The sequence below is a fragment of the Carassius gibelio genome, chromosome A6 (assembly GCF_023724105.1).
Source record: "Carassius gibelio isolate Cgi1373 ecotype wild population from Czech Republic chromosome A6, carGib1.2-hapl.c, whole genome shotgun sequence".
Classification (NCBI taxonomy): Eukaryota; Metazoa; Chordata; class Actinopteri; order Cypriniformes; family Cyprinidae; genus Carassius; species Carassius gibelio.
Window position 1 is genome coordinate 19,515,487 of NC_068376.1, and position 16,277 is coordinate 19,531,763.

The window sequence follows — 16,277 nt, forward strand, 5'->3', positions numbered from 1 at the left end:
GGTCTCTTAGGTAATCTTCGGGAAATCCAGTTGTGCAGAGTATTCAAGGGAGGCATATACTGCTGTAGTCTATCATAATCGGTGAGTAAAAGACTACAACTTTTATTTAAAACTCATTTACATGACATCATGCAGAAGTCTTTAGCAGGGGATCAAACATCAGCTCACAGAGTGGCAGGGTCAGCTGTAGGTGAATTTAGAACAACAGATGATCAAGCATGTTTGCATTTGTATAAAAATGGATTAATGACACTGACATTTGAACATTTTGATTCAGATTTATTTTTCGTATATCAAATGTTGTTTCCTCAGATCACCGGATTTCCATGATGAAATTAAAATCAAGCTACCAGCCTCGCTGACCGACCATCATCACATCCTTTTTACTTTCTACCATGTTAGCTGTCAACAGAAACAGAACACTCCCCTGGAGACGCCTGTTGGATACACGGTACATAGTTTGACACACACACACACACACACTTGCATTTGTGGTTTACGGGGCTCTTCATCGGTGTAATTGTTTTTATACTTTACAGATACAGATACTTTACAGTTTTTTTATGTTTTTTTTTTAAAGCCTTTTGTTTTACAGAGACACAGGAAGTGTCATTATAAACCATGTTTACATTGTAGTACCCATGACATTATACACATTTGTGTCCTCATGAACCATATATACGAGTACACACACACACCAAATAATAAATTAACTTTTATTCAGCAAGGATACGTTAAATTACATTTCAAATAAATGCAGTTATATTTTCATAGTTTCTGTTCATTAAAGAAATCACAAAAATGTTAACCAGCACAACCACAAGTGTTTTTTTAACTGTAAATCAGCATATCAGATGATTTCAAAAGGATGATTCGACGCTAAAGATTGGAGTAAATTCATCATTGCCATCACAAGAAAAAAATTACATTTTGAAACATTAAAATAGAACTAGAAGGATTATCTTATAATATAACTTGTACAGTATTACTGTATTTTTTATCAAAAAAATTGCAGCCTTGGTGAGCATAACATTTTTTTATAAAATAAAAATTAAAATATATATATATATATATATTTTTTTTTTTTTGGCAGTCACACAGTGCTAATGGAGAATATTTACATGAATCTGTGTATAGATTTAGGCAACAAGCCTCCTTTATCCAATAACAAAGATGCGAATGAGGTGCATCAATATTTTTTTTGATACTGTGGCTGGTTGTGTAGACAGCTTATGTCACTTTTTTTTCTGCAAGAAAAAGTAGTCATACTTTTTTTAAATCAGTTAGAAAAAACATCGATTGGTCTAAATTGACAGCTTGTTAATAAAACTAGTTCTTCAGACACAGTGATAACATAGTGATGTTTATGCAGCAGATGTTTGTGCCTGAAGGTTCACATCTATAGTAAATGTTATGCCTCTTATTTTTCCTCAGTGGATTCCCATGCTGCAAAATGGACGCTTGAGAACAGGTCACTTCTGCCTCCCAGTATCTCTGGAGAAACCGCCTCAGTCTTACTCTGTTCTCTCTCCTGATGTAAGGCCATTTCTGGCACACAACACGCATAGTTATATATGAAAATGTATTTTAAATGTATTCTAAATATTGGTTTACTTTTTTTTTTTTATCAATATGATACCTGTATCATTAGCAATGATGTTATTTTTCATAAACACCACAGTGGGACTACACTACAGGAAGTGTGTTTGAGAGTATTTTAGGGTGGCAATGTGTAATAATACAAAGAAATTATGCTGCAAGTTCATTCATGCATTTGTGTGTAGGTTCCTCTTCCTGGAATGAAATGGGTGGATAACCACAGAGGGGTGTTTAATGTAGAGGTTGTGGCTGCATCCACCGTCCACACACAGGTCATTAGAAGTGAAATCAAAATACTGATTAATAGCCCACTTCAAACAAATGCATTCTCTGACGAGGTTCTTTCCTCTGCCCAGGACCAGTATTTAGATAAGTTCTTTGCACTGGTGCACGCGCTGGATGAGCATATGTTCCCTGTGAGGATTGGAGACATGCGCATTATGGAGAATAATCTGGAGGCAGAGTTGAAGACTAGTATAGCAGCTCTGAATTCCTCTCAGCTGGAGCCTGTTGTGCACTTCCTCCACCTACTGCTGGACAAACTGGTGTTGCTCATGGTGCGGCCACCTGTCATAGCCGGCCAGATAGGTACCATCTGTCCTCCAACCTACATAATGTCACAAAACTCACAGAACAGCTTTACTTTAAAGGGATAGTTCTACCAGAAATAAAAAAAAATGGGTCATAAATGTACTCGCCCTGATATTGTTCTTAAACCATATGACTGAATGATCTCTTCTGGCGAACATAAAAAAGATCTATGTATTTTTATTTTTAATGGGCTCCAAGGTTGTTTCATTTCCAACAACATTTAAAATTAGTTCTGAGATTCACAGAAGAAAGAAATGCATACAGTTTTGGAACAACATGATGACCGAATTTTCAGTGTTTCATGGACTCTCTTTAACTTATCTTTTCCATTTGAAAAAAAATCTCTCTCTCTCTCTCTATCTTTCTCTCTCTTTATTTAGCTTGATTGTGAGAAGTGCATAAAATAGTTGTTAGTTTCCTGACCTTGGCTGTTATCTTTAAGATTTTGTGTTTTATTTTCTTTCGGCTGTAGTGAATCTTGGTCAGGCTTCTTTTGAAGTGATGGCATCTATAGTGAACCGTCTACATAAGTACTTGGACACTAGTCAAGATATGCATGGGCGAAACAGCCTTCTCTCCTCATATATCCACTATGTCTTCCGCCTGCCCAACATGGACCCCAACTCCCCCTCTCCAGGTCAGGTTTCAGCTTGATCTTTTGATTTTATGTCTCTAAATCTGCAGCTTTTGGAGTGTTTAAGATAAGGTTAAATTAGTTGTTACTCCAGTGTGTTTTAAATGTTGATTTATTGCTTCTGGCGTAATAGGCCCGGGAGGATTGGGCGGTTCAGTGCATTATGCCACCATGGCCCGTTCTGTTGTTAGACCTGCAAGCCTCAACCTCAACCGCTCTCGTAGCCTTAGCAACAGCAACCCAGACATCTCTGGCACTCCTACTTCCCCAGATGATGAAGTACGCTCCATCATTGGCAGCAAGGTAGGTAGTCACATTTCAGCAGCTCTGCTGGTTATAATTTATTTCTAATAATATTACAGATGCATCGTCGTAGTTTATGCACACATCAAAATATATTTTATTAGTGCCATTAAGACATGATTGGATTGCTCCAGCTGGATGTAAATAACTGTATTTATTATTATGAATGCATTTGTCGGTCATTGACTTTCTGCACCAGCTGCACATTGCTGATTCTCTGATCATCAGCATTTCTCAATGTTACAGCTCACCAACAAAACAAACATTGTGGTTTCTGTGATACTTTTTTCATGATTTTTTTGATGTAGAGTTTTTGATGAAAAGGAGACTTTTATATCACTATATTATATTATATCTCTACGGAATAAAAATATAAATTTCAGAAAACTCATGTTGACCCCAAACTTGTGAAAGGTAGTGTAGATGATTTAGGAATTGTATAATGTACCAAATGCTACGAAGATGTTTAAAGATGCTTTATTTGAGGTACACTTAAGAATTGTTGATGCTAACCAGTGATCCTTTTCCCCTCTCAGCCTGATTTCACATCATGTGTTCTCTGTGCTAACTGTGCCAAACTAATCCTTTGATTTCGTTACCACTTAAAAGATGCTTGACAGTCTAACCTGTTGCTGTTCAAAGATGTGAAATTAATATAAACTAACTTGCACCTTCGCTGACTTGATCTCATTTACCTGTAACTTTGACCTTTCACTGTTCCCTGGCTTGCTTGCGTCTACCCGTGATCCTTTTGACGCCACCCTTGGCTTGCAGGGCTTAGATCGCTCCAACTCCTGGGTGGATACCATGGGGTGCAAAAGCGCCCCCTGGGGGACCAGCCCTGGCTCATCGTCCGATGCTAAGCAGGTCATTTTGACTATCCCGACCCCCAAATACAAAGCAGAATGCACCATTTCACACAGCTGTTCCCAGTAGCACTAACAGGAATATCTAAAAACTCCATGGCACAATCCTTCTCTTTTTTTTTTTTCTTTCTTTTTTTTGTTCTTTACTTCCTCAACCCCATACACTCTTCTTAAACCATCATTTCCGAAGCCACCTCATTTCTCTTAAACCATTTCACCATTTCACTCTAAAAAGCATCGCATGGGCATAACTAACCAATTTCCATTTTCTCTCTGCCTGGCATGTTATGATATGCTGCATGTACTTGTATGCGTGTGTGTGAATGTATTATATTTTTTTTTGTCTGTATGTTTGTATTTATTTTAATAACCAGCACCTGATTAAGGCTAATTTTTTTTTTCGTCATTACTCAGTGCCTGTAATAATCTGATTCATTAAAGCATACATGCATATCTATTTATTCACTTATATATTTATTCAGCAGCACACCAAAACGTTTTTTTCTCTTTAGTCTCCTTGTTGAGTAGGCTATGTCCGGCAAGATGGTTATTTGTTTGAAGGAAATCAATTGTTTAATTAAAAAGTAATTGCTTTTTTAAAAATTATTAATTATTTATCTCTTATGATATTACAGTTTGTGCAGTCTCGTTCTGTATTGTGTTTTTTGTGCGTGTGGGTTGAAGGTGTGTGTGTGTGTAGATACTGGTAGTGAATGGCACCACATACTCCTGTCCTCCACACTAATCTATTGTCACCCTTCCATTCATCCCCACCCATAGGCCATGGAGCGCAGTGGCAATCGCATGTCATCGCACACTGAGAGCGCCAGTTTCTTGCAAACATTAACAGGACGCTTGCCGACCAAAAAGGTAGAGACCCAATCCTCTGAAGGCAGGAGCTGACCCTCTCGTCGCCTCAATTGCAACTGTCTGTCATGTAATGACTGGATGTTGTTGTTGATATTGTTTTGTTGCTGTGGTTGTCATGTTTTTGTGGACTCTTGAGTTTCTGTTCTTCTCTTTACTATGAATGCACCTGAAGAGGGAATGATTTGTCACTTATGGTATAGAGCACCCTGTTGGTCTCTGCCCAGTAATGGGTACTGTGTTCAAATGAGATGTTTATCAATGTTTTCAATGTTGAATCCGTAGAATAATGAATCCTCCCCACTCTTGCAGCAACACAGTGGACCTTATGTCAAAGGACCGTATCATATCCCATAGTAGAACTAAGACATACTAAGCTAGATGCAGTGTATTTGATGGTGAATGGTTCTTTGATGGCTCTTTCCTGTTCTCAGCTCTTTCATGAGGAGCTTGCCCTGCAGTGGGTGGTCAGCAGTGGCAGCGTGAGGGAGGGAGCCCTGCAACAGGCCTGGTTCTTCTTTGAGCTTATGGTAAGAACTACCACAATCATAATTTCCCATGCTTTCTCATTTTTGACACAAAGTGTAGCATCTGTTTTTGAGGTTGTGAGAGAAAAAAATGTCATCTTTCTCTTTTCAGGTTAAGAGCGTCATTCATCATTTGTACTTTACTGACCGCCTGCAGTCTCCCCGGAAGAACCGCTTCCCTGAGCGCTTCATGGATGACATCACCGCTCTGGTCAGCACCATCGCAGGTGACATCGTCTCGCGTTTCCAGAAGGTGAGAAAACGGCAACTACATGAATGAATCGAACTGTTTGTTTGTTTATTTGTTCTTTTTTTGTCAACTTTTATTTAATTTTACATAATATCATTATCAGTGTTGGAAAAAGTTGTCCTGCTGAATATTTTTTGGAACCTGTTATACTTTTTTCAGTATTCTTCAATGAATAAAAAGTAAAAAAGAACAGCATTTATTCAAAGCAGAACAATTCTTTTTTGTAAGCTTTTTTTTCATAATATTATTTCGCAAGGATGTTAATAAAGTGATAAAAAATATATTTTTTATATTGTTAGAAAATATTTATTTTGCATAATTATTGTATGTATGTTAAAATCAGTAAAGTCTTGCAGATGAAAAGTCAAGAAAAACCATGTCCAGTATGTCTGTTTATTCTAAAGTGGTGAGGTTGCTGTTTCACATTTGTCTTTACTTGTCTTTAGGATCTTGAATTGGTGGAAAGGCTCAATACCAGCTTGGCCTTCTTCCTCAATGATCTCCTGTCAGTCATGGATAGAGGCTTTGTCTTCTCCCTCATCAAAACCTACTGGAAACAGGTTCATTACAATTCAGCTCCAAACATGTTATGCTTTTTACACATTGTCTTTTCTGAAGATCTTCTATTACTTCTATTAACAGGTGTCCACCAAGCTCTATGCACTACAGAACCCCACTCTAGAGTCTCTGAGACTAGACTTCCTGAGGATCATCTGTAGCCATGAACACTACGTCACACTAAACCTGCCCTTCAGTCTACTTACACCCCCAGCCTCCCCCTCTCCTTCAGTCTCCTCTGCCACGTCTCAGGTATGAACTCTAACTGAGAAAGGTTAACTGTAATAAACTCTAAATTACACCAAAATTGATATTTAGAAAAACCTTCGTCCTATATTTTTGTTTTTCTTTCTCATTGTCTCCCACAAGAGTTCTGGCTTCTCTACCCAAGTGCAGGACCAAAAGATCGCCAACATGTTTGAGCTGTCTGTGCCCTTCAGAGAGCAGCATTACCTCGCTGGTCTGGTTCTGACAGAGCTGGCTGTAATACTCGACCCTGAGGCTGATGGCTCAGTTCCTTGGTGTGTGCCATTTCAATTCTTAAAGGCCTTTGCACACTGAGTCCGAAATTCGCATGCAAAATTTTCGCTTGCCAAAAAATAAATTCGACCTCATGTTATGTCAATCACACTTGCTCACTGCCTCCGAAACTTTCGTCCATCAAAAAAAAAATTTGTAAACAGGTTAGATTTTCTGTGTTTTTCGCATCCGTCAAAACCATAGACTGCAATAAAAATGCATTTTGAGAGACGTTTTGACAACTCAGAGCCACCGTAAAACTGCTGGCAAGGGTGGTGATGAATCGCCAGTGCTCAGATACCTACAATTATATATAGAAATATTATTGTATCAAAAATACTACAAATATTATTATATCATGGCTATAATTATAGCACATCAAGTCCCTGTAAACCGTGTGTTTGTGCGCGCGGTACCTTAGACATACTTCCAGTCTCTTATCAGGATCAATTGATTCACGGACATTGGTGGTCTTTTTTTTAAATATGTGGCTCCAGTATCACTAGCAAAGCATCAAACTGAGCCATTGACATTCTAAAGTAAACTTTGAATTGTTCTGGATAATCCCGCTCTTCTTGATAAGGAGGTGGAACTCTCCTTCCACTCTATGCGATCGCGATATTTCCTTTCTTTTTCTCTTTTAAGAAGAGAGAGGACAAAAAAAATCATCCTCACTATTTGAAGACGTCATTCTTTATTGTTTTGCGGGGGTTTTTTTGTAACACATTTATTAATACGCATCGGACTCAGTGTGCAAGGTCTCTGTGCATGACGAATTTTTCGGATCACTAATACGAAAAAACGCATGCGAAAATTTCGGACTCCGTGTGCAATGACCTCAACTCTTCAAAACTACAATTTTATAACCATTTTAATATATATGTAATTTTTTTCTTTTTTCTTCTTCTAATAATTACAAACTATAAAAATAAACAATTATATAACTATAACAATTAATAACTATAATTAATTCATGTATTAAATTAAGTATTTTAATTATTTATAACAATTGTCAAATATATAATTTGACTCAACTCTTCAATATTTATTCTGCTCTTGCTGTAGGATGTTTGGTCTTCATAAGAAGGTCATCAGCGTGGTTCATAATCTGCTGTCCAGTCATGACTCAGACCCGCGTTATGCTGACTTTGAGGTCAAAGCTAGAGTTGCCCTGCTCTACCTTCCACTCATAGGCATTGTGATGGAAACCCTTCCCCAGCTCCACGATTTCACCGGTATGTTAATAGTTTTTTTTTTTTTTTTTCTGGCTCATGCTGTATTGTAAATGTCATGTAATAGCAACATTTTCTTAAGACTTTTTCTTTTGCCATCACAGAATCCCATAATCAGTGGGGGCGTCCTGGTGGTCCAGGTACCGAGGAGCAGGAAGCTGAGGGCAACAGTATGATCAGCCAGACTGTTGCCATGGCAATTGCAGGGACCTCTGTGCCACAGATGTCACGGCCTAGTAGTTTTCTGCTCAATCCACAGGTAATGTGACCTCACTATTTGGATAAGCTGACTCCTTTTTTTTGTTGTTGTTTTGGTTATTTTACTTGTTTATTTCAACTAATATAAAAAGTTTTTCCTTTTTAATTTTCGAAAACTTAAGCTGCCATAATAAAAGTAATTCTTCTGAATGAAACAAATTTGAATAAGCAAAGTTATACAACAAGAAAGACACATCGCGCGATGTCTGATGAAAAGTAGAATCCCAGTCCTTCACTAAAATCTCTCGACCTTGTTCTCCAGGCCACCCGTCAGCATGGCTCGTTCTCAGCCGAGTCCAGTCGTAGTCTGCTCATCTGTCTGCTGTGGGTGCTGAAGAATGCAGATGAGATGGTGCTCCAGAAATGGTTCACTGACCTGTCTGTCTCTCAGCTCAATCGTCTGCTGGATCTGCTTTACCTCTGTGTCTCCTGCTTCGAATACAAGGTTTGAATAAACGTCATAGTAGAGGGAGCTTATACCAGGTATTAATCTGAAGTGTCTTCACAGCACTTCTGGATCTCTTAGTAGCAATATATCTGTATCTGTTGTCTTTTTCACGTCTGTTTTAGTTTCCATTCATCTCTAAAGAAATGCACTCAGTCTGCTCAGCTATGTCCTTTCACAAACCAAGTGAAATTAATTAATGTTTGTGTTTCTATCCATCCATCTCATACAAAAAGGCCCATTTTTTGTTCATGCAGGGCAAAAAGGCATTTGAACGAATGAACAGTCTAACCTTTAAGAAATCCAAAGACATGAAGGCCAAGTTGGAAGAAGCCATCCTAGGCAGTATTGGAGCCAGACAGGAGATGGTGCGACGGAGCCGGGGGCAGCTCGGTTAGTTTTTTTTATTTTATATATAGTGTTCCTGTGGCTCAAGTGGTAGAGCATTGCATAGCAGCGCAAGGTTGTGGGTTCGAATGTCAACCAATATTTTTAAATAGTTGACATTGAGAATGAATGAGGGAAAGTCACGTGATATATTGAGTTTGTGTTTGTGCACATTCCGCTTCTGAATGAACAATTTCAAAAAGTAATTTCAAAAAAGTGAACAACTCGCACACTTAAGATATAACCACCTTTGTCGAAAAAAAAGGCTTAAAATGACAAGAAAATTTGCTTTGATATTTACAGAGCTTTGATGACTGATGATCCGGAAAAAAGAAATAGTTAACTATTAAAAAGGAATAACTGAACAGAATTTCACAAACAAAATATATTGTTTCAATTGTTGCTGCCTTGAGTTATTATTTTGGAATAAATGTAAAATGCCTAAAAACACTAACTTGATGAGATTCATACTTGGCTTTAATAAATAGAATATTGATTACATTGTTAATGTAAAAATAGAAAATCGAAAACTCTGAGAACTGTGCCTCATTAAGAACCACCACACAGCACTTATATAAACAATATTCTGTTGGACATGACTTGGTTGACATAACTTGTGTGTGTTGCCCTTTCTTGTCTTTTGTCCTCCACAGAGAGAAGTCCATCAGGCAGTGCTTTTGGCAGCCAGGAGAACCTGCGCTGGAGAAAAGACATGACTCACTGGCGTCAGACCAGCGAAAAGATGGACAAGTATGATTTTATTTCATATATTATTGTGTTTTTATTATTTTTATTTCTCTTTGTTTAGTGTGTTCTTGAGCTAAATTTAAAATAGGGTGAACTTTGACTTCCATTTCAGTTATGTAACTTCACTGATACAAGTACAAACTTTGTAATCTGGTCAGAAAAGTCCAGTAGTAAGAGTGTAAAAAAAAAATATATATAAAACCCATATTTATATAGAAACACCCATTAACTGTTTAACTTCCAATAACCCCTTTTTTGACCTTGTTCTTTCATGTATTGTGTATTTAGGGGCCAGAGATCAGTCAGGTATTGTACAGCTAAAGTGTGTTTTGCTTTCAGTGACTCTTGTTTTGCTTCAGACCTGAATTTTAAAGCCTTCTTCCTCTTGCATTGGTTCTGCTCTCCTTGACTGGTGCTTGGATTGGTCTGGATGCAGTTATTACTGACCACTGATTCTGAAACCAGAATCTGATTCAGACCAATAATTGTGTGTTTATTTGGGAAGATGGAGTTGGATGCAGCTTGGATGATGTGATTCTGTTATAACCAGTTTGTTTATAACAAGAGTGCAGCATGGCTCTTTAACCAGCCTCTCAGGTCCAAGATTTAGTCATAAAGGTACATACACATGTAGTATGTGATTTTCTACATTTAATGTGGTTAACTTAATATTCACTCTCAAGTTAATGAGCTATGAGAAGGATATTCTATAGTTGTCATATTGCTCTTTAACTTCTTTTCCAAGCACATTCTGTATATAATTGTGATTTCATTTGGAGATTCATCACATTTCATCATATTTATGTGAGACAGAGCTGCTTAAAACCTTGTAAAACTACACTTTTTTTGTGTGTGTGTGATAAGGAATATTTTTTAGTTTTTCATGTAAAAGTAATCCATTTTGAGGTTAAAAGGTACTATTACAAAATATAACTTCAATGAGATTTTGCCAGAGAACTTGACTTTGATATCGTACTATTTGACTTTGTTCTTATTTTTCTTTACTTGAAATATATTTTTAACATAGCTTGTATGAAACTTTTTTTTTTTTTTGTTAGAAGTGCTTAACACAACACAATGAATGAGAATGTTTAAGAGTGTTGTCTTGATGAGATGCAGGGTTTGCTGGTGTCTATTTAATATTTCTCTGCAAAGAATTGTCTAGGTTATGAACTATAGTAAAAGCTTTTGTTTGCTATTTTTGAGTTCTACTTGGCAAATGACAATTACGTTTCTACAATATTTAGTAGTAGCTTTTCTGTGTTGACTGTGAGTTTATGTGCATATGGCAGAAATTTTCGGAAAAATGTATACAAGACGTAATCAGACAGACGATAAACACTGTTAACAGCAATTATTATATGATGCAATCACACTTACAGCAATATTTGTAAGTTCTGTTGTTGATTCAGGGTTAGCATCATCTGAGGTCCTCTGAGGGGTCAGCATGGGGTCAGGTGTTCTGGATCCAGACTGGAGCTTGTGTAAATCCTAGTTACCATGGGATGTAAATCCTGTGGCAAAACAGAGAAACAAATAGAGACTTCATTAGCATAGCTGCTGTTCCAACAACGTAAAATCAATTTGTTTAACCAAAGATACAGAATAAGAATGCGCATTTGATCAGATGCAACTACAGTCACAAATTATGAGGTGCATTATTTGAATGCTTGGAAAAAGAGATGTGTCTTTAATCTAGATTTAAACAGAGAGAGTGTGTCTGAACCCCGAACATTATCAGGAAGGCTATTCCAGAGTTTGGGAGCCAAATATGAGAAAGCTCTACCTCCTTTAGTGGACTTTGCTATCCTAGGAACTACCAAAAGTCCAGCGTTTTGTGACCTTAGGGTGCGTGGTGGGTTGTAGCGTGGTAGAAGGCTAGTTAGGTACGCAGAAGCATTTAGGGCCTTATAGGTAAGTAATGATAATTTGTAATTTATAAAGAACTTAATAGGTAGCCAGTGCAGAGACTGTAAAATTGGGGTAATATGATCATATTTTCTTGACCTGGTAAGGAGTCTAGCTGCTGTATTTTGGACTACCTGTAGCTTGTTTATTGACGAAGCAGGACAACCACCTAGAAGTGCATTACAATAGTCCAGTCTAGAGGTCATGAATGCATGAACTAACTTTTCTGCATCAGAAACAGATAACATGTTTCGTAGCTTGGCAATGTTTCTAAGATGGAAGAATGCTGTTTTTGTAACATTGGAAATATGATTTTCATAAGACAAGTTGCTGTCTAATATAACACCCAGATTTTTGACTGTAGATGAAGTAACAGTACATCCATCTAGTTGCAAACTGTAATCTACTAGCTTCTGTATACTGTTTTTTTTGGTCCAATAAGTAAAGTCTTATCCGAATTTAATAGGAGAAATTATTGTTCATCCAATCTTTAACACTTTATTTTTAACACACTCTCAAGCTTAGATAATTTAGAAGTTTCATCTGGTCTTATTGAGATATAGCGTTGAGTATCAGCAGCATAACAGTGGAAACTAATCCCATATTTTCTAAAAATAAATGTTGTATTCATGAATATGAATACCTACAGGGAATTCATATTACTTTTAAAATGCTACTCTAGCTCCTGGTGCCACTGTGTGCAAACTGAGATTCAGTATTAAATTGCATTTAAAGTAAACCTTGGGGTCTAACTTACTATAATAAATGCTTAAGTTTAATTTAGCATTTAGCTTGTAAAAAATAAAGGATTTTGATGAGTAACGCCTTTTTCACATATACTCCATCTGCAGTGCGTCTGCAGTCCGTGTGCGTCATATATGTTGTGCTGAAGCAGCACGGACTCATTGTGCTTTCACACAGGACGCGTTTGCAGTCCTCTACTGATCCGCGTCGGTTTAAGCCACAAAAAACAACATTTGTCCATTATTTTAATATCAAAGCATGTAAAAATAAATAAATAAAACATATCAAAAAAGTTTTTCAGCATTGTGATACTCTTTCATCACAGTACAGTAACAATCTTTCATAGACATATAAACAACGTATTGCTCATGCATTTGACTGCTAGGTTTTTATAATAAGTTGCTGAAACAAGCTGCAACACATTTAAACACAACATTAGCCTACTTTTCTTGTTAGGATATCACAAAAATGTAAAATTAAAACTCACCGCTGACAGAAACAGTCGACTCTCGTGCCTTTTGCATTTAAATCTTTATTACACGCAATCCAACTTTGTTTTTCTGCCTCTATAAAAGTGCATATATAATGTATCCTTGTTTCTCTAAAGTTGCTCTTTTTCTTGTTTTAAATCAAGCCAAAACTCATGTGTTGCGTGTGAAACACAGTAGGCTTTTATTAGTATACATTTATTGTGAAATGACTGCATTTCCTTGTCAATCCATGTTCATTTTTACTGCGAACTACGCGCTGTCACTTTAATTCAACGCATGCAGCACAGCAAAAATAGAGTCTGTACGTAAATGATCGCTGTACTGCTGCAGACGCACTGCTCCTGGAAAGGACTGACTGACTGCAACCGTGTGCAGTGTGAACGCTCTGATCCGTTAACATGGGTGCGTAAAAAATTACGCAACGCATACGCACCACTGACGGAGTATGTGTGAAACGGGCGTAAAGCCTAATCACGGATTGCACAATATATGTACACCGTGAACCTCCAGGTGCAGAGTTGCAACAAAATAATACTTTTAACAACAGACCACCCTCTCTGCTTCTAACAGTAATCAACCAAGTCTGTTACACGGTGATGGCTCTCTCCTTCCCTATGAAGGGTTATGATACAGCTGTTTGTGTGTGGCCTCTTTTGAATGAATCATGTACCACACAGGCTTAAGGGAATCCCTCTGCACAATGGGAGAAGCCAGGAGCCCTTCTTAGTTAGGTTTGTAAGCTCCCTAGGATATGCTTACACACCTACAGATCACGTGAATGGTTAAACCTCTTTTAAATTATTAGGCCAAACTCAAACCTACAAAAATTAGGTTAAAGAACATTTTTTTTGTTTTTAATATTCTAGTAATTTTTCAGTGCATTAAACCATTTTTTAATTGTTGTTTTATTACATTTCATTTCTTTTAAGTTCAAGTATATATTTTACAGATAAAAAAAACTATTTATAGATTTTTGAATATGTGTTCTAGTAATATTTATATATTTGTATTTAAATATTTGGTTTTAATATTTACACATTTAGTGCATTTTTTATTTGTATTATTATTAAGATCATCATCAAATATCCATTTTAAGTCAATAGGTAAAAATTCTGGCCTGTACTGTACAGATTTAAACGTATTTATTTGTAAATATATTGTATTTTTTATTTTATTTATTATTACTATCATTATATTTTTTAAATCATAAATATTGATGTAAGTAATGTATATAAATCAAAGTTTAGGTTAACATTGAAAGGATTCTTACAAATAAGGCAAGGGCAAAATATTACTCCGTGTACAAATGGATCAAAATATATTTGGCCTGTATGAAGAGAACATCCTTCATCTGTATACACTCTTGTATACATGCTTGTGTGGAGATTGCTGTGGCATTCAAGGATCCGCTTGCTGTTGTACCTGTCATATTGCACCATTCTAAACATTCATTACCCCATTGTTTGTCAGGACCAGGGCTGAGCTGGAGCATGAAGCAATTATTGATGGCAACCTGGCAACTGAAGCTAATCTCATCATATTGGATACGCTAGAAATAATAGTTCAGGTAATGATCCCAACTGCTATCAGTAACTCACGATATTTTACCACAGAAGAGATTTATCATAACTACATTATGGTTCCTCTATGTCCATGCAGACGGTGTCAGTGACCGAGTCCAAAGAAAGCATTCTGGGAGGGGTTCTGAAGGTCCTGCTACACAGCATGGCATGTAATCAAAGTGCCCTATATTTGCAACACTGCTTCGCTACTCAGAGAGCTCTCGTGTCAAAGGTGAGTGAATGCTGATCAGGTCAAAGACCAGAATTTGGAATTGAGTTTGTATTGAACAATTTAGCTGCAGCTGATTTCCGCAATTATGCTTGTTGATTACTCTCTTTAAATAAAATAGAGTACCTTTTATTTCTGAAGTGTGATCTGTTGTGGCAGTGTATAAGTCTTAATGTGTGTTTAGTTTCCAGAGCTGCTGTTTGAGGAGGAGACCGAGCAGTGTGCTGACCTGTGTCTGCGGCTCCTGAGGAACTGTAGCAGTAGCATCAGCACCATCAGAGCCCACGCCAGCGCCTCCCTCTACCTCCTCATGAGACAGAACTTTGAGATTGGAAATGTGAGAAACACATACTTTGTCACAATCGCCATAAATATTTCATGTAGACAAATATGCCGTTGTTCATTTTTTGCATTATTATATTATTTAATACAATACTATTCAAAAGTTTACACTAAAGACATATACATTAATGTTGTGATATTAATATAATTAATATAATATTTAAAGAATTTTACTTATTTGTATTTGAAATATATTTTTTGAGTATAATTTATTCTTGTGATAGGAAAGTAGCCATTAGCCATTACTCCAGTCTTCAGTGTCACATGATCCTTCAGTGTGCTGCTTATGTTTTTTTTTTTTTTTTTTTTTTTTTAAACCATTTATTCAGGATTCTTTAGTAAATAGAAAGTTCAAAAGAGCAGCATTTACCTGAAATATAAATCTTTTGTAAATATAAATCTTTTTTTAAATATTTTTTTTTACTCTTACTTTTGATATATTTAATGCATCCCTGCTGAATAAAAAAAAATCTTAAAAATATAAATAAAATCTTCTAACTCACATTTTTTTAACAGTAGTGTATATTTCTAAAATATGAGAACATATTGTTTATAAATGTATAAATTGATTATATATAGATATGTATATTAAATTATAAAATAGATATGAATAAACTATGTATTGTGTGTGTATATATACTAAATATTATATTTCTGTGAATATTTATTACTTAAATTGTTTAAATAGTATTTAGTCTCTGTTTATATTGTGTGTGTGTGTGTGTTTGTTCTCTTTCCTGCAGAACTTTGCACGAGTGAAAATGCAGGTGACCATGTCTCTTTCGTCTCTGGTGGGTACGTCGCAGAACTTCAATGAGGATTTTCTGCGGCGTTCACTCAAGACCATCCTCACATATGCAGAAGAGGACCTAGAGCTCAGAGAAACCACCTTTCCTGACCAGGTGAGGCCCAGAGATCTGTTTCCACCATCTGTTTACTAATTCCTGACACAAAACACTGATTTTGTCTCTGGTTTCAGGTTCAAGATCTGGTGTTTAACCTGCACATGATTCTTTCGGACACGGTAAAAATGAAGGAACATCAAGAGGATCCAGAGATGCTAATTGATCTGATGTACAGGTATTGTTTCTTGCATTGCAGAATGGATTTAACATCACATTGTTTTATTAAGAGAATGTATTGGTATTGATGTATCTATTAAAGATAGTTAGAAAGTAACAGAAGATTTCGATTTCAAATAAATGGTTTTCTTCTGAA

The 16,277-nt window shown here is 36.5% G+C and overlaps 1 protein-coding gene across 10 annotated transcripts in view; it reads left to right on the forward strand.

The window, feature by feature from the left end:
• Positions 1 to 16,277, forward strand: part of LOC128015631 (dedicator of cytokinesis protein 7) — a 43,794-nt gene that overhangs the window by 17,390 nt on the left and 10,127 nt on the right. For 2 of the 10 annotated variants that reach the window (XM_052599648.1, XM_052599650.1), the window contains exons 16-39: positions 11 to 81; positions 313 to 451; positions 1,435 to 1,536; positions 1,785 to 1,871; positions 1,956 to 2,187; positions 2,663 to 2,827; positions 2,958 to 3,127; positions 3,902 to 3,994; positions 4,774 to 4,863; positions 5,295 to 5,390; positions 5,500 to 5,640; positions 6,084 to 6,197; positions 6,280 to 6,447; positions 6,565 to 6,716; positions 7,780 to 7,949; positions 8,051 to 8,205; positions 8,467 to 8,649; positions 8,886 to 9,042; positions 9,690 to 9,786; positions 14,397 to 14,493; positions 14,586 to 14,720; positions 14,902 to 15,054; positions 15,803 to 15,961; positions 16,039 to 16,139. In XM_052599648.1, the coding sequence (XP_052455608.1) occupies positions 11 to 81; positions 313 to 451; positions 1,435 to 1,536; positions 1,785 to 1,871; positions 1,956 to 2,187; positions 2,663 to 2,827; positions 2,958 to 3,127; positions 3,902 to 3,994; positions 4,774 to 4,863; positions 5,295 to 5,390; positions 5,500 to 5,640; positions 6,084 to 6,197; positions 6,280 to 6,447; positions 6,565 to 6,716; positions 7,780 to 7,949; positions 8,051 to 8,205; positions 8,467 to 8,649; positions 8,886 to 9,042; positions 9,690 to 9,786; positions 14,397 to 14,493; positions 14,586 to 14,720; positions 14,902 to 15,054; positions 15,803 to 15,961; positions 16,039 to 16,139 (3,227 nt within the window). Of the gene's footprint in view, positions 1 to 10; positions 82 to 312; positions 452 to 1,434; positions 1,537 to 1,784; positions 1,872 to 1,955; positions 2,188 to 2,662; positions 2,828 to 2,957; positions 3,128 to 3,901; positions 3,995 to 4,773; positions 4,864 to 5,294; positions 5,391 to 5,499; positions 5,641 to 6,083; positions 6,198 to 6,279; positions 6,448 to 6,564; positions 6,717 to 7,779; positions 7,950 to 8,050; positions 8,206 to 8,466; positions 8,650 to 8,885; positions 9,043 to 9,689; positions 9,787 to 10,071; positions 10,090 to 14,396; positions 14,494 to 14,585; positions 14,721 to 14,901; positions 15,055 to 15,802; positions 15,962 to 16,038; positions 16,140 to 16,277 lie in introns of all 10 variants that reach the window. The other 8 variants (XM_052599651.1, XM_052599652.1, XM_052599653.1 and 5 more) reach the window with 5 other exon arrangements.